At 58.2% G+C, this 15974-nt stretch overlaps 5 protein-coding genes across 5 annotated transcripts; 3 read left to right on the forward strand and 2 right to left on the reverse strand.

Annotated features, from left to right (window-relative positions):
* Positions 1–596: 596 nt before the first annotated feature.
* Positions 597–2301, forward strand: E0L32_005511 (uncharacterized protein; the record flags this gene model as incomplete). Its single annotated transcript, XM_031140041.1, has 2 exons — positions 597–797; positions 862–2301. The coding sequence occupies 2 exons, from the start codon at positions 597–599 to the stop codon at positions 2299–2301; spliced, it is 1641 nt and encodes a 546-aa protein (XP_030996026.1).
* A 1431-nt stretch (positions 2302–3732) lies between these two features.
* E0L32_005512 (uncharacterized protein) lies at positions 3733–5703 on the forward strand (the record flags this gene model as incomplete). Its single annotated transcript, XM_031140042.1, has 2 exons — positions 3733–4270; positions 4343–5703. 2 exons carry the CDS (start codon positions 3733–3735, stop codon positions 5701–5703), a joined length of 1899 nt encoding a protein of 632 aa, XP_030996027.1.
* A 388-nt stretch (positions 5704–6091) lies between these two features.
* On the reverse strand, positions 6092–7618 carry E0L32_005513 (uncharacterized protein; the record flags this gene model as incomplete). Its single annotated transcript, XM_031140043.1, has 6 exons — positions 6092–6523; positions 6618–6999; positions 7064–7258; positions 7328–7335; positions 7414–7421; positions 7489–7618. 6 exons carry the CDS (start codon positions 7616–7618, stop codon positions 6092–6094), a joined length of 1155 nt encoding a protein of 384 aa, XP_030996028.1.
* Positions 7619–8384: 766 nt separating this feature from the next.
* Positions 8385–10341, forward strand: E0L32_005514 (uncharacterized protein; the record flags this gene model as incomplete). The annotated part of the gene is made up of 3 exons (XM_031140044.1): positions 8385–8552; positions 8634–9008; positions 9082–10341. The coding sequence occupies 3 exons, from the start codon at positions 8385–8387 to the stop codon at positions 10339–10341; spliced, it is 1803 nt and encodes a 600-aa protein (XP_030996029.1).
* A 559-nt stretch (positions 10342–10900) lies between these two features.
* Positions 10901–14268, reverse strand: E0L32_005515 (uncharacterized protein; the record flags this gene model as incomplete). The annotated part of the gene is made up of 6 exons (XM_031140045.1): positions 10901–13747; positions 13800–13865; positions 13933–13951; positions 14012–14070; positions 14112–14195; positions 14266–14268. 6 exons carry the CDS (start codon positions 14266–14268, stop codon positions 10901–10903), a joined length of 3078 nt encoding a protein of 1025 aa, XP_030996030.1.
* Positions 14269–15974: the final 1706 nt, after the last annotated feature.

The raw sequence follows: 15974 nt of genomic DNA on the forward strand, positions 1-15974 counted from the left end.
TCTACCTATGATTTGATTTCTTTGCTTTAGGTCGCGAAGTGTGTTTTGCTTTCTATGATAATTTGCTCCCTCCTTCCAGTTTGGTCACGACGTAGTTATGTCTGGTCTTATTTAATGAGGATTCTGGGTACCTGGTCATCAATGATAATTAGTAACTGCCTCTTTTCAGAAGAAGAGAATAGGATATCTTTGTTCCATAAAGTAAGAAGTTCAGTGCCTTTTCGCTGCATGAGGCCGAGGTTCTGTAGCTACCAAGGTAACTGGAGTTCTTTATCGTTGCGAAATTAGGGCCGTTGCGACCAAAGAGGTTTGAAGGTTTTAGGGGATTTCATTGTGGATTACAGGGAGGTAGGTGGTGTGCCGCCCCTGCCATTTTTCAGTTGCAAGAGCCGGCACTTGCCCTAAACGAGATAGGTAGGGAGAAGCAAACCCGGCAAGCATGGAAAAAAAGCCTTCACATAGTTAGACAAATGAATGAACACCAACAGCCAAGTAACAGGAGCAGCTCTGCACCACCACCCACACTCGGCAGACTGCTACCCAAAAACAAAAAAAAAAACATGCGATAGCCACGTAAAAGCCGCTCCCCAAACGTCATGGCTCTGTATCATGAGACCGCCGGCATCCTATCCGAGCCGGCGTCCCACGGCGGAAGCCTCAAGACCAAGGTCTTTGGCCGCAAGGATTTAACGTCTCCTCCCGCCCAGGTCTATGCTCTCGCTCTCGAGACGTGCAAGTGGAGTCCAGTCCTCAAGGAGGTCATCGACAATTCACAACTGCTCAAAGACGAGAAGAAGGTAAGATCCCCCCATCAATTGAAAGCTGGGCTCTGTCAGGCAACTTGTTGATACTCGCCTCCAGCTCACCCCGGTACTAGCCCTGTTGCTGGTCCATGACTTCCTATTGGCGAAGAAGGGCATCGCTCTCCCCTCCTCACACGGATTGAGGCTTTCCGTTGAACGGCACAAGGCAAGGATCGCGTCAGATTTTACCCGTTCACGCCTACGGAGGAAATGCTCTACTGTGGATGCGCTGAGGGAGCAGGTTGAACTCTCAAACAACCCGAGCCCCGTTCATCCCCGCTGGGTCCGAGTCAATGCATTGAAGTCGTCGCTGCAGGAACAGCTCGAGACTACCTTTGCAAGCTTTGAGAGAGTAGCCACCATCCAGGAGGTCTTGGTCAGGGCGACCGACAGACTCTACGTCGATGAGCACATCCCAAACCTCGTGGCCGTGTCTCCGCGGACCGACTTCTCCAAGAGCCAGGCTTACAAATCTGGCGCCATCATTCTGCAAGACAAAGCATCGTGCTTCCCGGCCTACCTTCTCGATCCGAGCCCAGACGACGGCGACGTCATCGACTCATGCGCTGCTCCTGGCAACAAGACTACGCACCTGGCCGCAGTAATCTACTCGCGTCGCGCTGATCAGGCAGGTAGACCAGCTCAACAGGTCATAGCATTCGAGAAAGATCAGACGCGTGCCAAGACACTGGAGAAGATGGTCAGGCTGGCAGGCTCCCACGACTTTACAAGCCTCAACTTGGGACATGACTTTCTGAGGACGGATCCAGATTCTGAGCTGTATAAGAACGTTGGCGCTTTGCTGCTAGATCCAAGTTGCTCGGGAAGCGGTATCGTCGGCCGGGACGACATGCCGGAGCTCCATCTCCCCGGCAAGCCAGAGGCGGCCGGCAAGAAAGCTGCACAGGATAGCCGCAAGCGCAAACGGAAGGACCCTGAGAGCGAAGCCAATGTACTTGTCGACGATGACGGAAACACGACGGTCGTCGGCTCCGAGAAAGATCTCCAGGCAAGGCTGAAGGCGCTGTCCTCTTTTCAGTTGACCCTGTTGCTCCATGCTTTCAAATTCCCGAGTGCGCAGAGAATCACGTATTCGACATGCTCGGTCCACGCGGAGGAGAATGAGAATGTTGTCCTCCAGGCGCTCCGGTCAGACATTGCCCAGGAGAGAGGGTGGCAGATTCTCCGACGCGAGGATCAAGTGGAAGGAATGAAATCCTGGCCAGTTCGAGGCCTTGCAGAGAACCCGGCTCCTGGCTACGACAAGACCATCGCAGACGCGTGTATACGTGCTTACAAAGACGACGGCCGCGGTGTCATGGGCTTCTTCGTTGCAGCGTTCGTCCGCGACGGGGCCGCGGTCCAGAGCCCTACAAGTAGAAGGCGCCGGAGCCACATGGCTGCGGATGGTACCGTCAATGACAGTGCGCACCCTGAGAACAAGGCCGACCTGTCGGACAAGGATTCGGACGACGAGTGGAGCGGTTTCGACGACTGAAAACCCACATATGTACAAGGAAGGGTCGAAAAATCTAGAAGCGCTCATATCGCTAAATTCCACGGAAAAGCTGACAAAGACGGAAGATGGGGCTCAATAAGTTCCGTGCCACCGTGCCTCGGCTCTCGTCATCTCGTGCTAGGACAAAACGCGAGCCCAGCAGCACACAACAAGCTTCTAGCAGGGACCTTATTTAGAGGGTCCATCTTATCAGAATGCCTGCCTGGCACCGAAATCGAACGGCCTCCATGGGTTTTGGGATCTTGGCATCACCGGGCACCACAGATGTGCAATTTTTATCGCTGGCTGGAACTTCCACGTGGTTGAAATCGATATTTTCCTCCCCCTTCTTTGGATATGCCTCGGCCAGAATGGACGACGCCCTGAGAAGCAGATCAATTCATCTCCGGTCTCTGACACACTCCCATACATGTCCATCCTTCAAAAGCTACCATACATGATGCAAGATAGAGTCAGAAGGCGTGTTCTTACTGGACTCACTGGATTGTTCCTAAATCCGTCGGACGCCTGGAGCCAAAAGTACCGTTGAGGTCGGCAGTCCAAAAGTGCGAAAAGTGTGCTTATCAGCAAGGATCCATCCACGCGGGTCTTTCAAGTCGGGGCTAAGCTGCTACCGATCGCCGCCCCGTATTAGAGTTTGAAGGCAGTCTTGAAAGCAAAAGGCGACCGAGGCTCAGAAAACTTACTAGATTTGGACTTGGAACCGTATGAATCTCGCTCGACGGATCCACAAATACGCTTCGCCTCATCGGCCCAGCCGGCATGGTACCCTTGTGTTCCCGGCCGAGAAAAAAGCTGGCCTTCACTGGACCCAACCAGAAGGTCGTGAAGTCATAGCTGTGTACAGCAGCCATCCCTCCAATGATGTTCGCACCAGCGCTTTATGTCCGACGGAGTCATGAGCTCGATTATCAACCTGAGATGGACCCCGAGAGAACTTACCAATCCCATGCTGTTGCTGTGCCTTTCTGCGGATTGCGTCACAGATAAGACGGAGTGCCACTGAGCCGCAGATCCGGCCCCGACCGCAATGTCCACTCAGCAACGGAGGACCCAGCGTACCTACGTAGCCTGGTGGGTACATGCATTTTTACGACGAACATTGTCGTCGGAGTGACTAGTCTTAGTCCCGCTCTTATGTCCTTTACGGGGGGGCACGGAAACCGGTCATAACAAGAGACCCGATTTCATCATGAATCAGAAAGGGAGAGGGGGATGCCACACCCAAGTGGCCCTTGTCACTATATATCAGCTAGGGTGCCACTCATCTGTCAAAAGCATGTGTGAAAGCCTGTCCAGATAAATAAAGTCGACTTTAGCCACGCCAGCCAGACCTGCAGACCGAACAGGCCGCTGTCGACGACACCACCAGCGCTAATACAAACCTGCATTACCGGAAAAGTCAACGTTATGGCTTCTGAACAAGAAAAGGAAGTCTCGCCAGCTGACGAGCAGCCCCGGGTCGAAACGCCGCTAGCTGTCGACTCGGACACGTCGAGCATCTCGTCACATTCGTCCGTGACGGCAACAGACCGGGCTCAGGCCTTGCACACGGTCCCAACTGCCGCAGACGTCCCGGCACCACGGAAGCAAGCACATACCACAAAGGTCAGCCACTGGCAGCTCGTCTTCGAGCCAGGTCAAATCACGCCCGATGTTCAGAACTACAAGTACTCGGGCCATGGCACGTCCGAGTCGCCCTACGTCGTGGAATGGATACCGGATGATCCCCACAACCCCTTCAACTTTCCTCGCTGGAAGAAGTGGGCGATCACCATCCTCCAAGCGTTTGCGACTCTGGCCGTCACTTTCGTCAGTTCCGCCTATTCCGGCGGCGTCCGGGAAATCATCCTGTACTTCCACATCTCCAGCGAAGTTTCCATCCTTGGAGTCTCGCTATTCGTCCTTGGCTTCGCCATTGGTCCATTGATTTGGGCGCCCTTCAGTGGTATGTCTCTTTACTTTTTCTGCTTTCCTCATAGCTTCGCGGGTTTGTCTGGCTAACAAAGCGTGTCTGCAGAATTCTTCGGCCGTCAACGCCTCTTCTTCATCACTTTTGGATTGCTCACCGCGTTCAACGCCGGCGCTGCCGGCGCGCAAAACATCGCGACCCTGATGATTCTTCGATTCTTCGCTGGCTCCTTTGGCTCGTCGCCCCTGACCAATGCTGGCGGCGTCATTGCCGACATGTTCTCAGCCGACGAGCGTGGTCTCGCTACTGCCATCTTTGCCGCGGCCCCCTTCCTGGGCCCCGCCATCGGCCCCATTGCCGGAGGTTTCTTGGGTGAAGCTGCGGGATGGCGATGGGTTGAGGGCTTGATGGCCATTTTCACCGGTGTCATCTGGATCATCATCTCGCTTTGGGTTCCCGAGACCTTTGCGCCCGTCCTGATGCGCCGCCGGGCCGACAAGCTCAGCCACATGACGAGCAAGGTCTACGTGGCCAAGCTCGACCTGCACCAGCCGCGCAAGAGCATGGTCCATCAGTTCAAGATCGCCCTGTCGCGGCCCTGGATCCTTCTCTTCAGCGAGCCGATTGTCAGCCTGCTGTCCATCTACATGGCCATCGTTTACGGCACCTTGTACATGATGTTCCCGGCCTTCCCCATCGTCTTCCAGCAGGCCCGGGGCTGGAGCCCAGGCATCGGCGGCCTGGCCTTTATCGGCATCGCCGTCGGCATGATGTTTGGCGTCACGTACTTTATGTACGACAACAAGCGCTACCAGGCCGTCTCGGCCAAGCACAAGGGCTTCGCGCCCCCTGAGGCCCGCCTCCCCCCCGCCATCATCGGCTCTTTCTTCATCCCCGTCGGCCTCTTCTGGTTCGCCTGGACCAACGGCCCGTCGGTCCACTGGATCGTCTCCATCATCGGCTCGTCCTTCTTCTCCTTTGGCATCGTCCTCGTCTTCCTCGCGCTCATGAACTACCTCGTCGACTCGTACGTCATCTTCGCCGCCTCGGTCCTGGCCGCCAACTCGGTCCTGCGGTCCCTCTTCGGCGCCGCCTTCCCGCTCTTCACGACGCACATGTACCAGAACCTGGGCCTGCACTGGGCCTCGTCGATCCCGGCCTTCCTCGCGCTCGCCTGCGTGCCCTTCCCCGTCCTCTTCTACATCTACGGCTCTCGCGTGCGCGCCAAGTGCGCCTTCGCCGCCGAGGCCGCCGACGTGCTGCAGCGCATGCGCACCGTGCACGAGGAGATCGACGAGGACGAGGCCGTGCTCGAGGTGGAGCGCACGCGGACGGCGGCGCGCGAGCGGCGCCACTCGGAGGCCGTGGCGCGCGCCCGGAGCAGCTCGCGCCGGCGCAGCCAGTCCGTCCGGCGGAGCCACTCCATCTTCAACCGCGAGAAGACTCGCGAGTCGCAAGACGCAGCTTGAAGAAATAAAGGAGAAGGAGAAGAAGTGTTCTGGCTTGCAGCGAATATTTTCTCTGGCATTGTCTTGATATATAAAAAGAGTGTATGGTTTTTGCACCGCCACGCATAATTGGGGGGGAATATGAAAGGGAAATCATCAGTTCAGTTGCATTACTAAATAGACGGGATGGGGTTCTCTTGGGGGTTACATACGGATCATGGGTTTCTTTTGTTTACTGGGTTATTATACAGGAGATCCTCTGGGGAAAAGAACAGCACATCATCAAATGAGCTAGGGACGAGGCTACGGCCCCCCTTTACTGATAGACATCTAATAACATTTTTTCTAATACTTGAATCAAAACTACCTTCTTCGTCCCCCTCCCCCCCCCTTTCAATCCCCATCTCAACTACAGCTCGTCATGCCCCGCAACCTTGACCTTGACGCCCGGCCACCCGCTCGCGACGGACAGGCGCCGCGTGGCCACGCGCTGGGGGCCGAGGTCGTCGTAGCTCGTCGTGACGCCGGGCGGAGTCCACGGCTTGACCCGGCCCTGGTACACGTCGAGCCCCCACCGCTGGACCGACTGCGAGTCGAGGGCGCGGCCGGGCGGGTACGGGTACACGCGGTCCCTGGACAGCTGGTGCACGGCGCCGGCGGGCCAGCCGTGCCGGGCCGGGTCGAGGCCCAGCTTGCGGGGGAGGTCCGGGTAGTCGGCCGGGTCGACGAGCACGGCCGTCAGCGAGTCGTGGTAGCTGCGGGCGAAGCGGAGGAGGGCGGCGCGCAGGGCGGCGCGGCCGTCCTCCGTCGGGGAGAGGAGGTAGACCATGGGCCAGCCGCGCTGTCGGGAAAAGGATCAGTGGGTGGTTCGGCTCTTTCTTTTTTCTTTGGTGGGGAATCAAGGCGGGCAAGGCGGGCAAGGGGACGAGACGTACGTCTAGCAGGCGCTGCTCCGTGAGGGGGGTGAAGTCGCTGACAAAGGGCCGCGACGCCTCGAGCACGGCCCTCTCGAGGCCGTCTGCGTCGCCGGACCAGCTCGCGGCCTTGGCCTCGCCGTCGCCGGGCCGGTGGCAGGCGATGTGCGGGGGCGATACGCCCTCGGCTTCCAGGACGGCCGGGTCCGTGACGGTGCCGAAGGTGAACTCGTGCCGGTGGCGGGCCGCCACCTCTGCGAAGACCCCGGCTGCCTCGTCGTCTGGGCCCGACAGGTAGGCGATCACCACGGCGTCGCCGTCGAGCTCTCGGAACGCTTCGAGGTCCTCCGCTTTGACTTGCGACACGACCGGCCGTCGGTGGCGGGCGAGGAAGTTCCGGATGCTTAGGTGGGACGTTGTAAGCGAGAACGCAACGAAGATGGAGGAGGGGGGGAGAGGACACCCACGAAGAGGCGCGGCGAGGGCCCTGGTAGACTGTGCTTGGCTTGTCTTTCTGGAAGAGCCGTATAGTTGGATACTCCTTGGTGGCATACTCGTCACAACCGGGCGAGTCGACGCCGCATTGGACGCTCAGCAGTGCGCCTGGGGCTTCTGCCGATGCGGCATCCTCCCAGGCTGGCTCGAGGGATTTGCATTTCTCACTTCCAGGTTACTGCATGTCAGATACCCCGGTGCGGATTTCTTGTGTGCGGGAATGTGACCGTACTGACCTATCTGGCTGTGGCACGAGGATTCACCATTGGCAGGGCACCTGGTCAGCCGTGGGACCGAGAGCAGGAATATAATTTAAACTCACGGCAATGACTATTCAACATGCTTATGTCAGTATGACCTTTTCTACTTTCTTGTATATTTTGAGATCGATTCTTACAAGCAACTAGGGTCAGGTCGTTGTCTTGAAACGCTCGTGGAAGCGCGTCGACCGAAACATGGTTCCAGGCCCTGGCACATGGAAGAAGAGCGAGCCAAAGACCAAGCAGACCCTGACTGAATCGTTTCATCGCGCACACAGTTTCGAGAATTAGAGTCTATGGAGGATGGTCGATGCCTCCCAAAAACAAGCATAGATGAGAGGAAAGGCAACTACGGGAAATTTGAGAAAAGAGACTTGACAGATCATGGCCATCTCGATTTCCTCCTATAGCACGATTGAATAATGCAACACTGCCCGGGATGTTATGCACTGTCTTCCCTGCAGGCTGCTACTATTCCGAAACAACAGTTCGCATGAATTAGCAAGCAGTGCGCTATGCAGCAGCCAGCTGCACGAGGGAATACCCATCCATGTTCCGACGACGCAATTGATTATGTAGTCTAGTACAACATCGCTCAAGGCAATGCCGTCAGACGGGACAGGCACAAACAGCGACGCCGACAGCTGCCCGGAGGCATCGGAAAGCCCACACCCAGGCCCCCGAAAAGGCCCATGGAAACTGAACGACCCGGTACCATCCGCGGAGGCGACACGGTCTCGGAAGAAAGTGACTCAGCGCTTCGTCTTGCTTGACATCTCTGCATCGCCTCCAGGAGAAGGCAATGACGGGAGCGGAGCAGCTCCCGTGAAAAGGCCTTTCTTCGGCCGAGATGCCCAAACGTCGCAATTGCTGAGCGATAGTAGGAGAACCACTCCAAGTTCCTTCGCGGCGATTAGCGGAGCTATTCCCGCCGCCACTGATCCCTGGCGCCGTGCCTCCGGCGACTTGAACTTGGGGCATTTCCCACATGGGCACGCCACCTCCCCACAGCCTCTGATGAACTGAACATGCCATGGCCTTCACTGCAAATGAGATGGGCCTGTCGGCGGGCAACGCATTTGCCAACAACTTTCTCGTCTTCACCCAGGATGGTGACGAGCCCATGGTCGAAGGGGTGTGGCCGTCCGTCACGATAGAGACCCGCAAGAAGAGAGCCCATCGCAAGTCGAGGAATGGATGCGTACGTCTGTCTCTGTGAGCTCTGCTTGTGAAATTGGCACGAGATGCTGAGCGAGTCTTCATACTAGCTCATGTGCAAAAGGCGAAAGGTCAAGGTACGGTTCCCCAGGCCCTTCCTTCTATGTCGTCTGCCGATGCCAAAGGCCCCGCCTCTGGACTCCTGCAAATGACATATCATCAGTGTGACGAAAAGTCGCCTTGTGGACACTGCATCAAGAGAGGCGAAACATGTACACGGCCCAGGGTAGCGGCCAAGAAGATCCTCTCCATCCCGGAAGCCGGCACGGAAGACGTCCACCTCGACCACGGCAGCCCGTCTCCCAGCGCCGGTCCACACCCAGACGCGCCGGTCAACATGCTGCACATGGAGCTCTTCTACCACTTCGTCCAGCACACGGCCCCGACCCTGAGCTACCCCCAGATATCATGGGAGGCTATCCTCCCGCAAGCTGTCCAGGTACGTACGCACCGTACGCACGCTCCCCCCCCCCCCCCCCCTTCGTTCCAGCCTCTGACACACGAGCCAACAGAAAGAGTACCTCCTCAACGCCCTCCTCTCCGTCTCAGCCTCCCACCTCTCCACCCTGCACCCTTCAAGTCCGCACTACGCCCAGGCCTCCCTCTCCCACCTCTCGCAGGCGACCTCGGCCTTCCGCCACCGCCTCGCCGCCGCCGCCGCCGCCGCCGCCGCCACCGCGACCATCGGCCCCGCCGACGCCGACGCCGACACCGACGCCCTCATGGCCACCGCCGTCCTCGTCTACTACGCCACCTGGTCCGCCGCCCCGGACCCGACGAGCCCCTTCCTGCTCGCCACGGGCGCCCGGCAGATCTTCCTCTCCGCCTGGCGGCACTTTGCGGCCTCGCTGCCCACCCGCACCCGCAGCAGCAGCAGCAGCAGTGGCACCGGCGGCGGAGCCTTCTCCCGCGTCAACGTCTTCGGCGACTGCCGCGTCGTCGAGCAGCTCTGCGACGCCCGCGGCGGGCGCTGGCGGCGCACGGCCCGGCGGCTGGCGGCGCTGTGGGACGACCCGCGGTACGCGCGCGACAGAAGCAGAAGCAGGAGCAGGAACAGCAAGGCTTTGGCAGCGAAGGAGGAGGAGGAGGAAGTGAGCCCCACGCCGCCGCCGCCGCCCAGCGTCGGCGCCTACACCGTGTGGAACACGAGCTCCCTGCGCGCGCTGGACCCGGCCGTGTCGGACGTCTTCCTCAGCAGCCTGTCCCTGCCCCCCAGCGCCGACGGCGAGGACAGCGACAGCGACAGCGCCAGCGCCGGCCTGCTCCTCCAGCGCGGCGCCTTCGAGCGCGTGGCGACCCGCGTAGCCGTGCTGACCGAGCTCGGCGCGCACCTCCCCCAGTCCGAGGGGCAAGGATCATCATCACCACTACCATCATCAGGATCATTCCCCTGGGCCGACGTGGAGAGCTACATCCTGTCCTCCCCCCTGCTCTGCTTCAGCGAGTCTCTCCCCCTGATGCTGGCGGGCGACGCGCGCGCCCTGGTCCTGCTGCTGCACCAGGACGCCGCCGTGCGCGCCGTCCTCGCGCCCCGGGCCACGTGGTGGGCTCTGCGCCGGGCCGAGGCCATGGAGCGCCGGGTCGGCGAGGAGCTGCGCGCGCGGGGCCTCGAGGTAGGTGTGCACCCGGAGGAAGGACGAGGTGACGTGAACCTAACTAACCAAAGTACGTGGGGACCAGTGCAAAGGGAAGGAGAGAGAGAGCTGGACCTGGATCAAGAAAGTCTGTACTATATCTATATATGTATCTACTCTCTGTATGAACGAATCTGAACATGTCTGCATCTACCGGGGGGGGGGGCTCACTCCCTCCCTGGGCCAGCATATGAAGTGGAACGCAGCATCATCACGAAAGGGAGAGCATGGATACTGAAATGTGGTGCTGTCATCGCATTTCCTTTTCGCTACCCAGCGCCGTCTAAATGCTTCACTTTTGGTGTTGCGCAACGAAATGATGATCCCTGCCAACCGCACCATCATCCCATCTATGGGAATCGTTTGGGGAATCCTGAAAAAAAAAAGCACGAAATGCCCGACTGCCCAGGTGCCCGATAGCACTCGCCCTGTGACCCTCTCTATAAAACATCCCTTCGGTCTCAAGAGAAGAGAGATCGGCATCTGCCTTGCTTCGCGGTGACAAAAAGATCTCGGGCAGATCCAGGACCGGCAACTCCTACAATTCTTGTCCCCGGCCCGGCTCGTGATCGCTTCCGCCCAAAGAGAAAAGAATACCCGCCATGCATAACGCCCAATTACTTTGTCTATGTCACACTCCCATGAAATGCCAACAAGAAGAAGAAGCTCTATGCCTCCAAAGCGGCTCACACCCTGCTTATCGAGCTCCCTGCCGCCTGGTTCGTTTCCGCGGCGGCTCAGGCGACGGCTCCGGATCTACCACCACCTCCTGCTTCTTGCGGCTCTGCTTGCGCGCCCGGCCTGGCGGAGGTGGGGGCGGCTGCTCGCTGTGCAGATGCCCCAGCTCCTCGACCGCCATGGTGTTCTCCCACTTGAGGCACCGGTATGATGGCGGCTCGGGCGTCTGTACGGCACGGGTCCGGGTGCTCATGCGCTTGCTGGCTTTCGCCTTCTCCTCCTCTTCCTTCTTCTCCCCGTCTTCCTCCTTGGTCTCGTCGCCGATATTCAGGTACGTCTTGCGGTTCTTCATGTTCTGCGTGATCTTATCATGGAACGCGACGAGCTCCTTGCGCAGCTTCAGCTCGTTGAAGCCACGAGGGTCAAGCCAGTGAATGAGTGCGTCGAGCTGCTCCGGCTCGGCGATATAGCCCCACTGTCTGGCGTTGTAGACGCTCGTCGGGCCCTCCTCGAGCTTCTTGCGCTCTGGAACAGTCATGTTAAACTTGGCCTTGTACTCGTTCTGGAACTCGTCGGGCATGTCGATGTATCCCTCCCGCTCCATCTCATCGGGACCCTGAACCCAGACGCAACCGTTGGCGTAGCCTGCATCGGCAGTTGAGCTGTTTGGCAGGCCTCCATACGGCATACCGTTGCGCTCAAACCAGTAGTATCTATTCCAGAATCGGTCCTTGCCGAGGACGCGAGTGCGCGGGCAATCAGCCTCACGTAGGTCGTTATCGATAGTGGCAACCTCATCCTCGCACTTCTTGATGAAGTCCTCTTTCTTCTCGATGTCCTTAAGGATCTTGATGAATTGCTTGGATTGTTTCGGAACCTTGGCGGCGGCCTCAGCCTTCTCCTTGCGTTCCTGTTCTTCCTCCCTCTTTCGCTTGCGCTCCAGAGCGCGGTCCTCCGCCCGGCGTAGGCCGCGGGATCGTGGCGTCTTGACCGGAACTTCATCCTCTGTGTCGGCGATCTCCTCAGCAGGAGTGAGATCATCCGCATCGCTCATCTTGACATCGCCGTTGACCTTGGTCGCTTCCTGCGGCGGAGAAGGTGGCATGTTCTCGGGCAGGAGAATCTTGCGCTGATCGTTCAGAGCCTTCAGTTCCTCGATTGCCTGTTTTCTCTGCCGCTGCCATTCGATCTTCTCTTTCCGGTACGCCGTCATGGTCTCGCTGCAATCCTCCATGTAGCCCCGGAAAGCCTTGGTCTCGGCAGTGAGCATGCAGATGATCTGGAGGGCCTGTACCCGATAGTTGATGTCGAGAGCTGCGTAATGCTGTCGGACAGTCTCTTGCGTGGCCTCGACATCAGGAGGGACAATCTGAGCGAGAAGTTCCTCACACGCCGCCGTGTGCCGCTCATTTTTGGATAGTTGATGCAGAAGGCCAACCATGATCAGCTCCCAGCCTCCATCCTTGAACTCGCGCTTCCGGAGCTGTTCGATCCAATCGAAGCCTTGCAAAGCTTCTTCCGCGCGGTGTATTAGCGCCGGCTCGCTCTGGTTCTCCTTTTCGGCGGCGGCTGCCTCTTCTGCGAGTCTCTCCGCTTCCAACTTCGCCATGCTGCTCCGGGTGGCGCGAGCGGCGGGTTTTGGCTCCGGCTCGGCCTCTTCTTCCTCTTCTTCCTCCTCCTCCTCGTCTTCCTCCTCATCCTCGTCTATCTCGGGGAGCTTGATCTCAACATTCCCACCGTCGGCCTCGGAACTGACCAGAACCTTGAGCACCGAACAGTGTATCTCATCAAACAGCTGCACCGGAGTTTCTTCTGAGGCTACAAGCATGGCCTGCACATAGTCATCAAACGTGAAAGAGTCGAGTTTGAATATCTCGCAGTAGACGTTGAGTGTGTCCCACGTCTCCAGCAGCGGACCGACAGACTTCATCCGAATCTTTTCGTATTCGGCGGGAACGCTGTCGACTTGGACTGGGGGGTCGTTGCACATAAACTTGAGCAATGGTCGCACTACATCTCTCGGCTCGAGCTGCAAGTCCTCGATGGGATACTTGGGTGGAGGCGGCGGTGGCGGCTCGGGTTGCGAATACACTGGAGGGGTACCAGAATCCCGGAGGGAGTTCGGGAATTCGAAGCCGTTGGCAGAAAGCGGGATCTGCATGTAGCGGCCCTCCGACTTGACGTACGGGTGTTGCTTCCCCTTGGTGGTGTGTCCCTGCTGAGCTAGCTGGGTGGGCGCCTGCTTGCTCTTCTGGGTCTTAGGTGCAGCCCTGAGTTCAGGCAGGCGTACGGGACCGGAGAATGAGCTGTTCAGGCCGTTGATGTCGAGGGGCTGCACGAGTTTCTTTTGAGCTTGCACCTGTTTCCTCTCCAGCAACTTGGTGTCGTAGCGTAGATGGGGTGGAATCCGGGTGTCGATATGATATTCGGCAGCTACGTCGTGCTTGACAAGCCAGGGTGCGCCGTTCCATGCTTCCCTCGTGACAGTCTTTTTGATAAAAGACCGCAGGACCGATTTGGTAAAGACTTTCCGGTCCCGCCAGATGTGTGTATCGTCCACCACTGCCTCCTCGTCCGGTCGCGAATCAAGGCTTACAAAGTAGCGGGAGAATGGCTCGGTAAGTGTGCCGTCGGGAAGGACTTTGCTACCAAAGCGTGTCTTGTCGCGCACTACTCCTTGCAGGCGTTCTCCGCTGACGACGTGGACGGTCACATTCTCTCCCGGATAGTAGTCGCGGTTGAATTCCTCGTAGATCATGTCCACGAGCGTATCAATTCGAGAAACGGTTTGGAATTGGACGCGACGGAGGATCGGACCCTTGAGGGCTTCTGGGAAGGACTGTTCAACTTCCTTGGCGCCGGCGAGCTACGCGGATTAGATGCAAGCCACGAGCGTGGGAAATACAAAGTTTGCTTACCTCGCTCTGCAAAGCTTCAAAAAAGTTCAGCCCGGAGTGTCCAGTGATCTGGCAAATGAACCGCCGCTGTTGGGTGGTGAGTAACCATCGAGTTTCGGTTGGGGCCTGGGGGGGCGGATATGGTTGAGCCTACCTGCTTATAAAAGTCCATCCTGCACACGCATTAGCCATGGAGGCTTGGATACACGATGGCTGAATGAGGAACGACATACCTGTTGAGATAGTCCTCGTAAGTAGCGAAGACCTCGCCTGTTTGTGAGATATGCCAGATCTAGAGGGATTTCCATATTTAGTAGCTAGACCCGGACTTACACCGGTGTCGGTACGAACCTCGGTGGAATCATCTATGTCGTCGGGATGCGGTAGGAACTGCACGGGTTTCCGTTTAAAGAGAACCTGAGAGGCTGTGTCAGCCCGCGAGAGCTGAGCGCGGTGGGTGAGCACGGTTTTCTCCAAGGAGACATACCATTCTGACGTCTTGGTCTGCCGGCCGCGATCTGCAAAACTATATCTGCGAGGCTGCAAGTCAGCCTCGTGGACTTGAGGGCCGATGGGGGCAATTGAATGGCGCGAGAGCGGTGGTTGTGGCAGGCTGTTGTGATCCGAGTCGCGATCGCGGCGCCAGTGTTGGCACAGGCCGGTGGTGGAGGAGGAAGCAGAGGCAGAGGGTGGGCTTTGCAGCCGAGTTCGATGCACTTACACGAGGCGGCGGCACGCGTCCAAGACCGAGACTGGCGAGCTTCAAAGTCGTGTAAGTCGAGTGCGCATGGGTGCAGGTGGCTGCAGGGAGGGCGCAGATGGAGGCGCGATTGTTGTGAGGACCGTGGTGAGAGTCCCGGGCAAAGACGAGCATTGACGACGCCAGTAGGAGGGAGGAAGAAAAAAAAGAGGGTAAGGGGAGGAAGAGGCATCAACACAAGACGGAAGAGATGGGGGAGCGAGTGGCCCGCCCTGATTCGCCCAGGCCCTAGCGGCAGGCGCAACGATACCTCGCCCGCCCACCGTTTCCACACCCGCGCGCCATGTACCTTTTTGCCCTGGCCTGCCTTGCTGAGAGAAGAAGAATCTCTTTAGAAGAGAATAAGGTACCGCCGGCCGCACCGCGCGCCCGCCAATTCGGGGCCCACCTTTCACGCACCACCCTGGGTCAGGGACGGTACTCGCGTTGACACCTGTTTTAGGCCCGTTTTCGCCCTGGCTCTCTGTACCTCCTCTCCTCCCCTGCTGCTGGCGACCGTCTCCCTCCCAGAAATTCCCGTGCCCGCTGGACAACCCACTCTCCACCAACCCGGGGCCTCCCTCTTCGTTGTTCTCTTCATCGACGCTCCGACCCGTCATTCACCAGCGTATTTGTACTCTTTGGATTCCCGAGCTCGAGCTGATTTGATCGAGTATATAATCGTGTAGTTTGAGCACTGTTTGAGGCCTATACTATCGGGTACATGCATTCTACGATCTGCATGGGCCAGGGTAGTTTGAATCTCAATTGAAAATGCTTCCTCCACAGTACCCTGAGCATCTACCCGCGAATAACACCACAAGACCATGACTGTGCCTTCCAAGCTTGGTGCCATCTGATTGCTCTTTGTCGTCCTAACGACAGTCACCTGCGAAAACAATGAAACCCAGTCGTAGCAGGGACCGACGCGTCAATATTCAACGGCCTCCTCGACGGGATGCGGCTCAAAAGCTCTGACGTAATGGCTGCCGGAGCTGCTGTTTGCATATGCGCAAGAGACTCTGTTCCGCAAGGACGGCGAAGCCTGCGCGTCAGCCATCTCTCACTGTCCTTGAAGCCGGGCACGCGAAGGAGGCAGAGTCGCGAAGTGTTTACACTCTGTTGCGAAATGCTGGGTTCCGAGACTAGGATTGGGTCGTCTTGAAGCCAGCGGTCCGGATCCTTGCACCGCTTTTTTCTCGATTCGCCCTAGCCCCGTCAGCCTTGCACCCGCGAAACGTGGCTTGGCCGCCACTTTTTGCCAACACCTCGCGCCAATCAGGTGGCTTGCGCGCAAGTCAAGCCACACCTCCCCCAACGACACCTCAGTGCTGGCTGGACCCGACCCGACATTCTGCTGTCCTCCCCGGCTCGTCAGCGCCCCCGGCGTTAGTCACTGCTTACGATTCACTCTGCAAGGGGTTCAGGAGGTGCGCAATTTTGCCCAACGAATTCAC

The sequence above is a fragment of the Thyridium curvatum genome (genome assembly GCF_004353045.1).
Source record: "Thyridium curvatum strain D216 chromosome Unknown NODE_29_length_410198_cov_82.451705, whole genome shotgun sequence".
NCBI lineage: Eukaryota > Fungi > Ascomycota > Sordariomycetes > Thyridiales > Thyridiaceae > Thyridium > Thyridium curvatum.